The sequence below is a fragment of the Leucopleurus acutus genome (genome assembly GCF_964270905.1).
Source record: "Leucopleurus acutus genome assembly, chromosome: 1".
NCBI lineage: Eukaryota > Metazoa > Chordata > Mammalia > Artiodactyla > Delphinidae > Leucopleurus > Leucopleurus acutus.
The window spans coordinates 41,431,247-41,448,198 of NC_139142.1; the positions used below are offsets into that span (position 1 = coordinate 41,431,247).

At 39.5% G+C, this 16,952-nt stretch overlaps 1 protein-coding gene across 1 annotated transcript in view; it reads right to left on the reverse strand.

Moving 5' to 3' along the window:
* Positions 1–254: 254 nt before the first annotated feature.
* DAAM1 (dishevelled associated activator of morphogenesis 1) overlaps positions 255–16,952 on the reverse strand; it is a 180,017-nt gene continuing 163,319 nt past the window's right edge. The window contains exons 23-25 of the mRNA XM_082845513.1: positions 7,745–7,876; positions 2,340–2,510; positions 255–1,348 (exon numbers count right to left, since the gene is read on the reverse strand). Coding sequence (XP_082701639.1) covers positions 1,139–1,348; positions 2,340–2,510; positions 7,745–7,876 — 513 coding nt within the window. The 3' untranslated portion in view covers positions 255–1,138. The remainder of the gene's footprint in view (positions 1,349–2,339; positions 2,511–7,744; positions 7,877–16,952) is intronic.

A 16,952-nucleotide genomic window follows, 5' to 3' on the forward strand; every position in this document is an offset into this window, starting at 1 on the left:
CTGAAATTTTACAGGTAGCGTTACTGACACACAACTTAAAATGACAACATATAAACAGCAAATCACATCAAACATACTTAGAGATAAATAGCTCTTGGCATCTCTGTTGGTGGTGTTGACATTTTGTGCACTCACTAAATGTCCTTTAGTCCAGACCTATATTTACAGAAGATGCAGCTTGTCCTACAAAACAGAAAATACCAAAAAAAAAAAAAAGAAAAAAAAAATGCACCCCATAAAATCTTTTTTAAAATAATTAATTTTTATCCTTTCAGAGAATTCCTCCTTGTAAGTCTTGGGTGGGAAATTTTATTTTTAGAGTTTATAGGTCTATATTGTTAGGAAAACAAGCACATTATGGTAATTTTGTTCTTTAACAAGAGCATGGATTGCATTTAGATAGTGTTCTTTCCAAAAGCAATGTAAAGAAATCATTAAGAGTGCTTGGCAGAGAACTCGATGAAATTAGGGGGGAAAAATTGATGTCCAAGTTTTAAACATATAAAAGAACTCTGACATTCTACATAATTCAGATTTTGTGCCAGATGTTCTCAATAAACATTTACAGACTGCATCCCCACATCAGTGTCAGAAATTCTAAGCTGGTCCTATCAACTACTGATGCGATGCACCAGCATCATACTGTCAACTATCAAAAACCATTTTAAATCTATATTTTTCCAACACCAGTTTCACCAGTGAAAATAATTTCAAAGTATATCAAGCTTGGAAACCATAAAATATTTCTCAAGCTTTATTTTTTTTCTTTTTACTCTAGGGAATGTCTCTGTAGCTCTTTGAGGAGATAGTATTGTGCTTCTGAACAGTCATGGTGTTCAGGGGAAGAAGATGAGCCACACTCAATATGAATGCATATACACAAATGGGTTCTGAGCACATACATAAACATAGATTTTTTTTTTTAACCAAACATATAGGTCTCCAGACAACTCTCAGATTTCTATATACATTTCTTCATATATACACACACATACATGTACATACACACACATTCACGCATTCACTCGCAGATGAAAGGAGAAATTGCCACTGTTTGGATTGCAAGGCAGTGTAATGAAAAGTTCTAGTCACTTCAAAGGGCCGCTAATGAGCTTTCTAAAAAAGTATTCAAGGGAAATTAGAAATTAAGTTTTGTGACCGGTCTCTCCCGGCTGCTGTCCGTCATCTGGTTGGTAATGCGCTTGCGATTCCGTTTCAGTTTAGAAAGGTCTTTGTCAAACACTTCTCCTGAGCGCAAAGCGGAAACCAGGTCATCAAACTCTCCACCTTCTTCACTGTTCTCTTTTGCTTTCCTCATTTTCCGTTCCCTTTCGCGTTGTTCCTTGAGCTGCAAATGGAAAGTGACCTCTTAGAGAAGTGTCAAAATAATATTGTGTTTTGTATTGAGTGGAGATGAATTCTGTGGAACATGATGGTGCTTCAGTCCACTGAGCCACATTTGTTGATAGCTGCCAGCCCCCTTGGATGTCATGAGAGAGGATGACTGGGACATGAGGGCTCATCAGAGAAGCAAGGAACAATGAAAAAACTGACCACCACTTTGTGATTAGACTCTTGCCGTCTAGAATCTGGGTAAACCCCATGATATTCTAGTTAAAAAGAGCAATTAAGGCTACTCATATTTCTATGATGGAATAAGAAAGTTATCACTATTAAATAGACCCCAAATATTGGTTTCTTTGATGGTATAGAGACACTAAAGCAAATGCTCATTAGGCCATGTTCCTGACATCAAAGGCTAAGCCTGTATCTACTGTGGATGCCTGGAACCTGCTATGCAAGAGTTACTATTATTAAGAGCCAAATAATACACAGACATTATAGAAAATTTAGATATCCTTAAAGAATTAAGGATAATTTTTCCCCTTTTGTTTATCAAGAGATAACCATTGTTATCTAAGCTTTCTCACATCATTAAATATTCTTTAAAGACATGACTTTTAAGGACTGCGTAAACAGTCCACTATGTAGCTATTACATCATTTAGAACTAATGCCCAGTCAGTAAACATGTAGGTTGTTCCAGGTTAAGGCTTATCATAAAGACTGCTGCTCTCTTTGTGCACATGTATGATTACTTCTTTAGAATGATTTCTAAGAAGTGGAACTCCAGATCAAAGGAAGGGGATATATATTTTTAGGCTTTGGATATAGACTGCCACATTGCCCAAGAGAAACTTTCTACCAATTGAAACTCCCAGCAGCCTTCTAGATAGGACATTGATGCCCTCCTTCTTGCCAGCATGGCAGAGCGCTTCCTAAAAACCGAGGAGATGCAGCAACAGAACTTTCTGGGGGTGGAACTGGCCACCCACTTACCTGAGCCTCCATTCGAGCTCGGCGCTCTTCTTCCTCCTTCTTCTTTCTCATGTTTTCATTCTCTTGTTTGGCTTCTGACACAGCCTGAAGAAACTGATCAAAAATGCCAAAGAACTCATCTGGCTGTATTTTGCCAGCCTCTTCCCCAAAGTGTTTCACTGCTTTAGTAAACTGGAAAAAAGAAGGTTTTAAGAAGTTCAGTCTTCCAAGAGAACGCCATGATCACATAAATATCAATCTCTCTCAAGGGGCTAAAGGTCAAATTGAGTCAAATATAACTCGCTGGATTTATCTTTGGCTGCTGAACATGTCTATCCATCGCTTCTAAAGGAAAAAATGTAATACTCCACGACTTGTGAAACCATTTATCCTTGTCCACCTCATTTCAGCTTAACATCTATGATTACATCCTATGACTCTTTATTAACTAAACAGTAGTAAAAACAAGAAAGCAGAATATCACAGGGCAGAGCACTCAGGATATAAAACTAAGAGCGAACTCAGCAGGGGTAAGGAAACTTGTACTTTTAACTTTTCTTTGAAGTAGTTTAGTATCATTTATTGGTGCCATGTAGTTAGTATCAGAAGCAAATAGGATACAGTGTTTCTTAGCTGCTTTTACTAATCATAAATAATATTGGTATTACTGTACTTCCTGGGCCTCAATTAGAAAACACTCACTGATTATGGAATCATTAAGGCAACTCAAAATTCATAACTGAGAATACAATTTTATTCTAAATCCTTTGTTTTAGAACCCCTTTCAAGGCAAATCTTTTAAAAACAGATAAAATGCAAAATATTAAGGGTGAATTTTTAAAAATTAAATTTAAAAATATATAGGCTACCAAAATAGCACAGCCAGTCTTTTTAGTTTTAACATTTCTGTTTTTAGTTCTTCTGGTTGTTATCTTCACAACTCGAGATAGTATGCTTTCAAGTGTGTTAGCATTATTATGACCATCCAAATACTGTTCAATGCCAGTCAAGTTGTTTTTTAGAACTATATCTCCTTCTGTAAGGATCTAACGCTATTACATCTAAACTACAACGGACAGTGTTTCTAACTTCAAGGTCAAACAAATTCTTACTCCCTATGCCTACTTTCATTTTCTTCACAGTTTGAAACTCTTAGGTTGGGGAGGACTGCATAAATACTTCATGGTCTAATTGCTTTTATTTTTCTTGCACTACTTGTCTTTAGTATATTGTTAAGTTTTCCTGACATTTTGGCGATCCTATCTCTGTAAAGGAAATACTTTCAACATTTATTCTTAAATAAGACAATTTTCAATTGTTTTATATTTCATATCTTTAAATTTATAATAATGCTTTTTTACCATTTTTCTCTTCATTGAGGCGTTCTCAACCTTTTACTTATTTGGAAATATTTTATTAGAAACTAAGCTCTTAAGGGAAAAATACGACATTTTTCATACACCACATGCAGCGCTTCAGTTGCTGCATGGTTTTATAAGCTAATTTCTAAAAGTTCTGGTATGAACAAAACAGCAACAGATAGACTACAATGGAGTTTCTAAAACATTGAAGTTCAGGCATGTCAAAGCCATCCTGAATGATCTTTTTATCTAGGAATTCTAGTGATGATGAAGTCATGTATATTTTAGTCTTAGAAATCTGAACAAAACTAGTCCCAGACTAAAGTTCCCACACTAAAATTGAAAAAAAAAAAAAAAAAAAAAGTAGAGTGTGTATAAATCAAAAATTAACTATTCAGTTGATTCTTAGAAAAATGTTTGAGCCTGTGATGAAGTAGGTACTGTATTGCCTAGATTGAGGTGGGGGCCATCACAGGGGAGGCTGCTGACATCAGTTCACTGATTTCAATCAGGGGTACCAGGGGCTGGACCTCTAACAACAGTCGTTCAAACATATCTTGTCTTGCATTTATTTAATAACATTGGAGGTGGGGTTTCAATGTTGAGATTAGCTAGTGTATCTTTTTTTTTTTTTAACATCTTTATTGGGGTATAATTGCTTTACAATGGTGTGTTAGTTTCTGCTTTATAACAAAGTGAATCAGTCATACATAAACATATGTTCCCATATGTCTTCCCTGTTGCGTCTCCCTCCCTCCCACCCCTCCAGGCTGTCACAAAGCACCGAGCCAATATCCCTGTGCCGTGCGGCTGCTTCCCACTAGCTATCTACCTTACTACGTTTGTTAGTGTGTATATGCCCATGACTCTCTCTCGCCCTGTCACAGCTCACCCTTCCCCCTCCCCATAACCTCAAGTCCGTTCTCTAGGAGGTCTGCGTCTTTATTCCTGCCTTACCCCTAGGTTCTTCATGACATTTTTTTTCTTAAATTCCATATATATGTGTTAGCATACGGTATTTGTCTTTTTCTTTCTGACTTACTTCACTCTGTATGACAGACTCTAGGTCTATCCACCTCATTACAAATAGCTCAATTTCGTTTCTTTTTATGGCTGAGTAATATTCCATTGTATATATGTGCCACATCTTCTTTATCCATTCATCCGATGACGGGCACTTAGGTTGTTTCCATCTCCGGGCTATTGTAAATAGAGCTGCAATGAACATTTTGGTACATGACTCTTTTTGAATTTTGGTTTTCTCAGGGTATATGCCCAGTAGTGGGATTGCTGGGTCATATGGTAGTTCTATTTGTAGTTTTTTAAGGAACCTCCATACTGTTCTCCATAGTGGCTGAACCAATTCACATTCCCACCAGCAGTGCAAGAGTGTTCCCTTTTCTCCACACCCTCTCCAGCATTTATTGTTTCTAGATTTTTTGATGATGGCCATTCTGACTGGTGTGAGATGATATCTCATTGTAGTTTTGATTTGCATTTCTCTAATGATTAATGATGTTGAGCATTCTTTCATGTGTTTGTTGGCAGTCTGTATATCTTCTTTGGAGGAATGTCTATTTAGGTCTTCTGCCCATTTTTGGATTGGGTTGTTTGTTTTCTTGTTATTGAGCTGCTTGTAAATTTTGGAGATTAATCCTTTGTCGGTTGCTTCATTTGCAAATATTTTCTCCCATTCTGAGGGTTGTCTTTTGGTCCTGTTTATGGTTTCCTTTGCTGTGCAAAAGCTTTGAAGTTTCATTAGGTCCCATTTGTTTATTTTTGTTTTTATTTCCATTACTCTAGGAGGTGGGTCAGAAAGGATCTTGCTGCGATTTATGTCATAGAGTGTTCTGCCTATGTTTTCCTCTAAGAGTTTGATAGTTTCTGGCCTTACATTTAGGTCTTTAATCCATTTTGAGCTTATTTTTGTGTATGGTGTTAGGGAGTGATCTAATCTCATACTTTTACATGTACCCATGTACCTGTCCAGTTTTCCCAGCACCACTTATTGAAGAGGCTGTCCTTTCTCCATTGTACATTACTGCCACCTTTATCAAAGATAAGGTGTCCATATGTGCATGGGTTTATCTCTGGGCTTTCTATCCTGTTCCATTGATCTATCTTTCTGTTTTTGTGCCAGTACCATACCGTCTTGATAACTGTAGCTTTGTAGTATAGTCTGAAGTCAGGGAGCCTGATTCCTCCAGTTCCTTCTTTCGTTCTCAAGATTGCTTTGGCTATTCGGGGTCTTTTGTGTTTCCATACAAATTGTGAAATTTTTTGTTCTAGTTCTGTGAAAAATGCCAGTGGTAGTTTGATAGGGATTGCATTGAATCTATAGATTGCTTTGGGTAGTAGAGTCATTTTCACAATGTTGATTCTTCCAATCCAAGAACATGGTATATCTCTCCATCTATTTGTATCATCTTTAATTTCTTTCATCAGTGTCTTATAATTTGCTGCATACAGGTCTTTTGTCTCCTTAGGTAGGTTTATTCCTAGATATTTTATTCTTTTTGTTGCAATGGTAAATGGGAGTGTTTTCTTGATTTCACTTTCAGATTTTTCATCATTAGTATATAGGAATGCCAGAGATTTCTGTGCATTAATTTTGTATGCTGCCACTTTACCAAATTCATTGATTAGCTCTAGTAGTTTTCTGGTAGCATCTTTAGGGTTCTCTATGTATAGGATCATGTCATCTGCAAACAGTGACAGCTTTACTTCTTCTTTTCCGATTTGGATTCCTTTTATTTCCTTTTCTTCTCTGATTGCTGTGGCTAAAACTTCCAAAACAATGTTGAATAATAGTGGTGAGAGTGGGCAACCTTGTCTTGTTCCTGATCTTAGTGGAAATGCTTTCAGTTTTTCACCATTGAGGATGATGTTTGCTGTGGGCTTGTCATATATGGCCTTTATTATGTTGAGGAAAGTTCCCTCTATGCCTACTTTCTGCAGGGTTTTTATCATAAATGGGTGTTGCTAGTGTATCTTAACATAGTCTATTTCTGAACTTTAATGAGTATGTGTGTACACTTACATATACAATCATCCACATCTACAACTGAACAGGGGACCACAGAAAAATGAGATTCATTACTCAAGTTTCAAAGGAAAGATTCAAGTTAAAGCAAAAGAGTGTTTTCACAACTGAGAGATGGGCAGTGTGGAGGAACTCAGTAGGGTGGATAGCAGCTTAATGACATTTGTTAACAATGAGAAGGGGACAAGAGAATGTGCATATGTATATGAATGTGTATAAATTTTAGAAGAGGAAATAACCAGAGAGAGACAGAGACAGAGAGATGGGGCAGGGGGATTTTAAGGTGTTGGATATTTGCCAATGAAAACTCTTCCCTTACAGGAAAGCAAGATTTTGTAATAGCAAAATTCATTTTTTAAAAAAGTCTTATTAAAAATATGCCTTTTGGGGTTCCCTGGTAGCGCAGGGGTTGAGAGTCCGCCTGCCGATGCAGGGGACACGGGTTCGTGCCCTGGTCTGGGAAGATCCCACGTGCCGCGGAGCGGCTGGGCCTCGTGAGCCATGGCCACTGAGCCTGTGCGTCCGGAGCCTGTGCTCCGCAACGGGAGAGGCCACAACAGTGAGAGGCCTGCGTACCGCAAAAAAAAAAAAAAAAATGTCTTTTGCAATGAGGCTCTGAATTAAAGTGCCTATCATTTAGTAAGTTCTTCTCGACATTTAAAGAGGGAATATCCTGCCCTCCTAAGTCTCTATCTCAGGCGAGCATCTTACAAGTTTCTGAAGCACAAGGCCTCAGTCATACCTTGATGTCACATTTCATCCTGCCCTTGGTTTTCATAATCCACTCTTTTCTGTTTCCCAGAGATAATTATAATAACAATCAAGGGAAAAACTATCAAAATATTTAAAACTGTCAAAGTATTTACTTGTTTTACACCATTCAAGGTCTTACTAACCTAAAGGCCAGTCAGATAGAAAGCATGTTTTTCAACTGATCACAGCCCTAGAAATGAAAGTATACTTATAATATCTGAAAGTAACAGCTCTGTCAAGCAACACTCAGTGTGCAAGGGGAAATTTACCAGGTCTTTAGCTTCTGCTAGAAGATCTTCAACGTCAGAGAAGCTGAAACTGGCTACCGTGATGAACTGGCTGACAACAGACACAAACTTATCTCCAGGCCGTGAGGGCTGAGACTTCTGATATTCCAGCTCCTTAAACACAGGAAATGGATAATGTCAATGTAGGCTTCAAACACAGACACCCCTTTGTCTCATTTTCCTTATGCCTCAAATTTAATAAGTCAGAATGGCAAACCCATCAAAACTAGTGTAAAACATTTTATGATAGTCCAGTTCCCCCTGCCCTTCCACCAACCCTGACAGAGCCAAGCCCGTGTGCCCATACACAGTTGCAAAATGCAATTTAACCAGTCATCTGAGTACTTTATTGGTGTGATTTTATATACTGGCTTTAGAATGTAAGGAGATTAGCATTTGGATAAAATTAACAGAAGTTAAACAAATAATGGAGAGCAAATTGGATTCAAAAGGTGTGTGACTGAAATCAAGAGAATTTGACTGTTGATATTCTGTGCTCAGATCTCTGGTACTTTTTATTTTTTCCTTCTCTCCATCTCTGCCAAGTCTACTTATTTCCTGAACTGTGATATCTAGGTCAGCAGAATTTCAACGGCAGCGTTTGGCACCATAACGCCGTTTTTCTTCTCATCCATACCATTTGGCTTTTGTGAGCAGACAGGTAGGAGTATTCGTGTCTCATTCATCATCCATATTCTCCATTACCATGGTGATGAACACAGATTATTCAAATCAATTTCAATAATAATTTCAACCATTGCCAGATGCATTTTCTTATTTCATCCCACAAAACCTCTATAAGTGAGACATTATTATCCCAATTGTACAGACACATAAATTGAGGTTCAGAGGGATTAAATTCTTTGCTCAAAGTCAAGTGGCTGATAAGTGATAGAATCAAAATTTGAACTCACTGCCTGACTCCAGGGTCTCAGTGACAACTATTCTGTGTACCTACTGACCTAATCTGTATCTCTGTTTTCTTCCATACCTGCTTTGGCAGAGATTCTAACAAGCAGGACAGTAGAGGTCACAGGCTAGCGGTTCTGATTCAGTTCTACCACTGATTTGGTACTTATCCATGGCAAGTAGCCTGGGCCTTAGTTTCTTCACTCATAAAAGGAGGGCAGGAAGCTTCAAGATGGCGGAAGAGTAAGACGCAGAGGTCACCTTCCTCCCCACAAATACATCAGAAATACATCTACACGTGGAACAGCTCCTATAGAACACCTACTGAACTCTGGCAGAAGACCTAAGACCTCCCAAAAGGCAAGAAATTCCCCACGTACCTGGGTAGGGCAAAAGAAAATAGAGAGACAAAAGAATAGGGACAGGACCTGCACCAGTGGGAGGGAGCTGTGAAGGAGGAAAGGTTTCCACACACTAGGAAGCCCCTTCTCGGGTGCAGACTGCGGGTGGCAGAGGGGGGATGCTTCGGGACCACGGAGGAGAGCGCAGCAACAGGGGTGGGGAGGGCACAGTGGAGAGATTCCCGCACAGAGGATCGGTGCTGACCGGCAGTCACCAGCCCGAGAGGCTTGTCTGCTCACCTGCCGGGGCGGGCAGGGGCTGGGAGCTGAGGATCGGGCTTCAGAGGTCGGATCCCAGGGAGAGAACTGGGGTTGGCTGCGTGAACACAGCCTGCAGGGGGTTAGTGCACCACGGCTAGCCGGGAGGGAGTCCAGGAAAATGTCTGGACCTGCCTAAGGGGCGAGAGACATTTTCTTGCCTCTTTGTTTCCTGGTGCGCGAGGAGAGGGGATTAAGAGCGCTGCTTAAAGGAGCTCCGAGACAGGCACGAGCTGCGGCTATCAGCGCGGACCCCAGAGACGGGCATGAGACGCTCAGGCTGCTGCTGCAGCCACCAAGAAGCCTGTGTGCGGGCACAGGTCACTCTCCACACCTCCCCTCCCAGGGAGCCTGTGCAGCCTGCCACTGCCAGGGTCCTGTGATCCAGGGACAACTTCCCTGGGAGAACACACGGCACGCCTCAGGCTGGTGCAAAGTCATGCTGGCCTCTGCTGCCGCAGGCTCGCCTCGCACTCCGTACCACTCCCTCCCCGCCGGCCTGAGTGAGCCAGAGCCCCCGAATCAGCGGCTCCTTTAACCACGTCCTGTCTGAGCAAAGAACAGACGCCCTCAGGCGACCTACACGCAGAGACGGGGCCAAATCCAAAGCTGAACCCTGGGAGCTGTGCGAACAAAGAAGAGAAAGGGAAATTTCTCCCAGCAGCCTCAGGAGCAGTGGATTAAATCTCCACAATCAACTTGATGTACCCTGCATCTGTGGAATACCTGAATAAGAAAACAAATCATCCCAAATTGAAGAGGTGGACTTTGGGAGCAAAAGATATATATATATATTCCCTTTTTCTCTTTTTGTGTGTTCTGTCCGTCTGTATTTTTTTAACGTTTTAAAATTTATTTCTTAATAATTATTTTTTATTTTAATAACTTTATTTTATCTCCTTCCTTCCCTCCTTCCCCTTCCTTCCATCCTGCCTTCCTTCCCTTTTTCTCGCTTTTATTCTGAGCCATGTGGCTGAAAGTCTTGTGGTGCTCCATCCAGGAGTCAGTGCTGTGCCTCTAAGGTGGGAGAGCCAACGTCAGGACACTGGTCCACAAGAGATCTCCCAGCTCCATGTAATATCAAATGGCGAAAATCTCCCAGAGATCTCCATCTCAATGCCAAGACCCAGCTACACTCAACGACCAGCAAGCTACAGTGCTGGACACCCTATGCCAAAGAACCAGAATGAAAGGAACACAACGCCATCCATTAGCAGAGAGGCTGCCTAAAATCATAATAAGGCCACTGACACCCCAAAACACACCACCAGATGTGGACGTGCCCACCAGAGAGACAAGATCAAGCCCCACCCACGAGAACACAGGCACTAGTCCGCTCCACCAGGAAGCCTACAGAACCCACTGAATCAACCTTAGCCACTGGGGACAGACACCAAAAACAACGGGAGCTATGAACCTGCAGCCTGCGAAAAGGAGACCCCAAACACAGTAAGTTAAGCAAAATGAGAAGTCAGAGAAACACGCAGCAGATGAAGGAGCAAGATAAAAACCCACCAGATCTAACAAATGAAGAGGAAATAGGCAGTCTACCTGAAAAAGAATTCAGAGTAATGATAGTAAAGATGATCCCAAATCTTGGAAATAGAATGGAGAAAATACAAGAAACATTTAACAAGTACCTAGAAGAACTAAAGAGAAAACAAACAATGATAAACAACCACAATAAGTGAAATTAAAAATTCTCTAGAAGGAATCAATAGCAGAACAACTGAGGCAAAAGAATGGATAAGTCACCTGAAAGATAAAATAGTGGAAATAAATACTGCACAGCAGAATAAACAAAAAAGAACAAAAAGAATTGAGGACAGTCTCAGAGACCTCTGGGACAACATTAAAGGCACCAACACTCGAATTATAGGGGGTCCCAGAAGAAGAAGAGAAAAAGAAACAGACTGAGAAAATATTTGAAGAGATTATAGTTGAAAACTTCCCTAATATGGGAAAGGAAATAGTTAAGCCCAGGAAGCACAGAGAATCCCATACAGGATAAATCCAAGGAGAAACACGCCAAGACACATATTAATCAAACTATCAAAAATTAAATACAAAGAAAATATATTAAAAGCAGCAAGGGAAAAACAACAAATAACACACAAGGGAATCCCCATAAGGTTAACAGCTGATCTTTCAGCAGAAACTCTGCAAGCCAGAAGGGAGTGGCAGGACATATTTAAAGTGATGAAGGAGAAAAACCTACAACCAAGATTACTCTACCCAGCAAGGATCTCATTCAGCTTTGAAGGAGAAATTAAAACCTTTACAGACAAGCAAAAGCTAAGAGAATTCAGCACCACCCAACCAGCTTTACAACAAAAGCTAAAGGAAATTCTCTAGGCAGGAAACACAAGAGAAGGAAAAGACGTACAATAACAAACCCAAAACAATTAAGAAACTGGGAATAGGAACATACATATTGATAACTACCTTAAATGTAAATGGATTAAATGCTCCAACCAAAAGACATAGACTGGCTGAATGGATACAAAAACAAGATGTGTATATATGCTGTCTACAAGAGACCCACTTCAGACCTAGGGACACATACAGACTGAAAGTGAGGGGATGGAAAAAGATATTCCATGCAAATGGAAATCAAAAGAAAGCTGGAGTAGCATTCTCATATAGGACAAAATAGACTTTAAAATAAAGACTCTTACAAGAGACAAAGAAGGACACTACATAATGATCAAGGGATCAATCCAAGAAGAAGATATAACAATTGTAAATATTTATGCACCCAACATAGGAGCACCTCAATACCTAAAGCAAATACTAACAGCCATAAAAGGGGAAATTGACAATAACACAATCATAATAGGGGACTTTATGGACAGATCATCCAAAATGAAAATAAATAAGGAAACACAAGCTTTAAATGATACATTAAACAAGATGGACTTAATTGATATTTATAGGACATTCCATCCAAAAACAACAGAATACACATTTTTCTCAAGTCCTCATGGAACATTCTCCAGGATAGATCATAACTTGGGTCACAAACCAAGCCTTGGTAAATTTAAGAAAATTGAAATCATATCAAGTATCTATTCCAACGACAATGCAATGAGACTAGCAATTGATTAGAGGAAAAAATCTGTAAAACATACAAGCAGATGGAGGCTAAACAATACACTACCTAATAACCAAGAGATCACTGAAGAAATCAAAGAGGAAATCAAAAAATACCTATAAACAAATGACAATGAAAACACGATGACCCAAAACCTATGGGATGCAGCAAAAGCAGTTCTAAGAGGGAAGTTTATAGCAATACCATCCTACCTTAAGAAACAAGAAACATCTCAAATAAACAACCTAACGTTACACCTAAAGCAATTAGAGAAGGAAGAACAAAAGAACACCGAAGTTAGTAGGACGAAAGAAATCATAAAAATCAGATCAGAAATAAATGAAATAGAAATGAAAGAAATGATAGCAAAGATCAATAAAACTAAAAGCTGGTTCTTTGAGAAGATAAACAAAATTGATAAACCATTAGCCAGACTCATCAGGCAAAAAAGGGAGAAGACTCAAATCAATGGAATTAGAAACAAAAAAGGAGAAGTAACAACTGACATTGCAGAAATACAAAGGATCATGAGAGATAACTACAAGCAACTCTATGCCGATAAAATGGACAACCTGGAAGAAATGTGCAAGTTCTTAGAAAAGCACAACCTTCCGAGACTGGACCAGGAAGAAATAGAAAATATGAACAGACCAATCACAAGCACTGAAATTACAGCTGTGATTAAATATCTTCCAACAAACAAAAGCCCAGGACCAGATGGCTTCAGAGGTGAATTCTATAAAGCATTTAGAGAGGAGCTAACACCTATTCTCCTCAAACTCTTCAAAATATAGCAGAGGGAGGAACACTCCCAAACTCATTCTATGAGGCCACCATCACCGGGATACCAAAACCAGACAAAAATGCCACAAAAAAGAAAACTACAGGCCAATATCACTGATGAACATAGATGCAAAAATCCTCAACAAAATACTAGCAAACAGAATCCAACAGCACAGTAAAAGGATCGTACACCGTGATCAAGTGGGGTTTATCCCAGGAATGCAAGGATTCTTCAATATACGCAAAACAATCAATGTGATACACCATATTAACAAATTGAAGAATAAAAACCATATGATCATCTCCATCGATTCAGAGAAAGCTTTTGACAAAATTCAACACCCATTTATGATAAAAAAACCCTGCAGAAAGTAGGCATAGAGGGAACTTTCTTCAACATAATAAAGGGCATATATGACAAACCCACAGCCAACATCATCCTCAATGGTGAAAAACTGAAACCATTTCCACTAAGATCAGGAACAAGACAAGGTTGCCCACTCTCACCACTATTATTCAACATTGTTTTGGAAGTTTTAGCCACAGCGATCAGAGAAGAAAAAGAAATAAAAGGAATCCAAATCAGAAAAGAAGAAGTAAAGCTGTGACTGTTTGCAGATGACATGATACTATACATAGAGAACCCTAAAGATGCTACCAGAAAACTACTAGAGCTCATCAATGAATTTGGTAGAGTAGCAGTATACAAAATTAATGCACAGAAATCTTTAGCATTCCTATACACTAATGATGAAAACTCTGAAAGTGAAATTAAGAAAACACTCCCATCTACCATTGCAACAAAAAGAATAAAATATCTAGGAATAAACCTACCTAAGGAGACAAAAGACCTGTATGCAGCAAATTATAAGACACTGATGAAAGAAATTAAAGAGGATACAAATAGATGGAGAGATATACCATGTTCTTGGATTGGAAGAATCAACATTGTGAAAATGACTCTACTACCCAAAGCAATCTACAGATTCAATGCAATCCCTATCAAACTACCACTGGCATTTTTCACAGAACTAGAACAAAAAATTTCACAATTTGTATGGAAACACAAAAGACCCCGAATAGCCCAAGCAATCTTGAGAATGAAAAATGGAGCTGGAGGAATGAGGCACCCCGACTTCAGACTATACTACAAAGCTACAGTAATGAAGACAGTATGGTACTGGCACAAAAACAGAAATATAGATAAATGGAACAGGATAGAAAGCCCAGAGATAAACCCACACACATATGGTCACCTTATCTTTGATAAAGGAGGCAGGAATGTACAGTGGAGAAAGGACAGCCTCTTCAATAAGTGGTGCTGGGAAATCTGGACAGGTACATGTAAAAGTATGAAATTAGATCACTCCCTAACACCATAAACAAAAATAAACTCAAAATGGATTAAAGACCTAAATGTAAGGCCAGAAACTATCAAACTCTCAGAGGAAAACATAGGCAGAACACTCTATGACATAAATCGCAGCAAGATCCTTTTTGATCCACCTCCTAGAGAAATGTAAATAAAAACAAAAATAAACAAATGGGACCTCATGAAACTTAAAAGCTTTTGCACAGCAAAGGAAACCATCAGCAAGATGAAAAGACAACCCTCAGAATGGGAGAAAATATTTGCAAATGAAGCAACTGACAAAGGATCAATCTCCAAAATTTATAAGCAGCTCATGCAGCTCAATATCAAAAAAACAACCCAATCCAAAAATGGGCACAAGACCTAAATAGACATTTCTCCAAAGAAGATATACAGATTGCCAGCAAACACGTGAAAGCATGCTCAACATCATTAATCATTAGAGAAATGCAAATCAAAACTACAATGAGATATCATTTCACACGGGGCAGAATGGCCATCATCAAAAAATCTACAAACAATAAATGCTGGAGAGGGTGTGGAGAAAAGGCAACACTCTTGCACTGTTGGTGGCAATGTAAATTGATACAGGCACTATGGAGAACAGTATGGAGGTTCCTTAAAAAACTAAAAATAGAATGACCAATTCAAAAAGAGTCATGTACTGAAATGTTCATTGAAGCTCAGGACATGGAAGCAACCTAAGTGTCCATGAACAGATGAATGGATAAAGAAGATGTGGCACATATATACACATATTCCGTATATACAGTGGAATAACCCTCAGCTATAAAAAGCAACGAAATTGAGTTATTTGTAGTGAGGTAGATGGACCTAGAGTCTGTCATACAGAGTGAAGCAAGTCAGAAAGAGAAAAACAAATACCGTGTGCTAACGCATATATATGGAATCTAAGGAAAAAAAAAAAAAAGTCATGAAGAGCCTAGGGGCAAGACGGGAATAAAGACACAGACTTACTAGAGAATGGACTTAAGGATATGGGGAGGGGGAAGGGTAAGGTGTGACAAAGTGAGAGAGTGGCATGGACATATATACACTACCAAACGTAAAATCGATAGCTAGTGGGAAGCTGCCGCATAGCACAGGGTGATCAGCTTGGAGCTTTGTGACCACCTAGAGGGGTGGGATAGGGAGGGTGGGAGGGAGGGAGATGCAAGAGGGAAGGGATATGGGAACATTTGTATATGTATAACTGCTTCACTTTTTTATAAAGCAGAAACTTTGTAAAGCAATTGTAACTGACAAGTTACAAGTAACATTGTAAAGCAATTATACTCCAATAAAGATGTTTAAAAATAAATAAATAAATAAAGGAGGGTAATATACACATCATCATGGGAATCAAATGCAAGAAAAGAAGCGGAAACCCTTATAAATCATGAAACTTGCCCTGATTAAAAGAAATTGCCACAATCCTAGCTCTTTGACCTGGAAAGGGAGTGTATGTATGTGTGTGAGGTGCAGAGATGTGAAAGCAATTTTAAAGTGTTTCATGAATGTATAATTCCATAAGAATTCTGTCTTTGATACCTTCAAGCAATGTAATCAATTTGTGAAAAGAACAACTGGGACACATGAATGTTTCGACGGATTAAAGTCTGCCTCCCAATATTTCCTTCCTCTTAACATTTAAGCTGCCAGAGGAAGGGGGAGGCCTCTGTAGCCCCTTTTCTGTGAAGAGTGTGTTACATTGTACATGACCCAGGGGCTAGAGGGATTTCAGCAAAACAACATTTAATAAACCCCCCAAACACATAAGTTCCTTGGGACCCCTCTCTCATGCCTTGCTCTGAACTAGCTCAGATGCAGGGGTCAGAGCCTCCATTGTCAGGCTTTAGGACTGTCAGTCACTGCCATGCTAGTCTCAAGAAAGCTTTCCACTGGGAGGAAATGGCCGCAGAGTGAAGACTATAACACAAGCCTTGTCTCAAACTGCCCTTATCCAGTTTGGCCTATGAAAGCTGAGGACCGTCCTCCACGCGCACTCACAGTCTCTCAGCCCACAGGGGCTGGAAAAAAGAGTATCTACTGCTCTTTTTAAACAGCGACCCACCCCTACCCCCTCCCCCAAAATAAGGAAAAAAAGAAAACCTTACAGGCTCCTTAATTTATTAAAAATAGAAAAGGTTAGACACTGTGACTCTAATTTTTATTAGAGCTGTTTCTTTAATGATGTCAACTACTTTCTATGGCACAATTTTATGATTATAAGAAGGAGGAGGTGGGACCTCCCTGGCGGCGCAGTGGTTAAGAATCCACCTGCCAATGCAGGGGACATGGGTCCGAGCCCTGGTCCGGGAAGATCCCACATGTCGTGGAGCAGCTAAGCCCACGAGCCACAACCACTGAAGC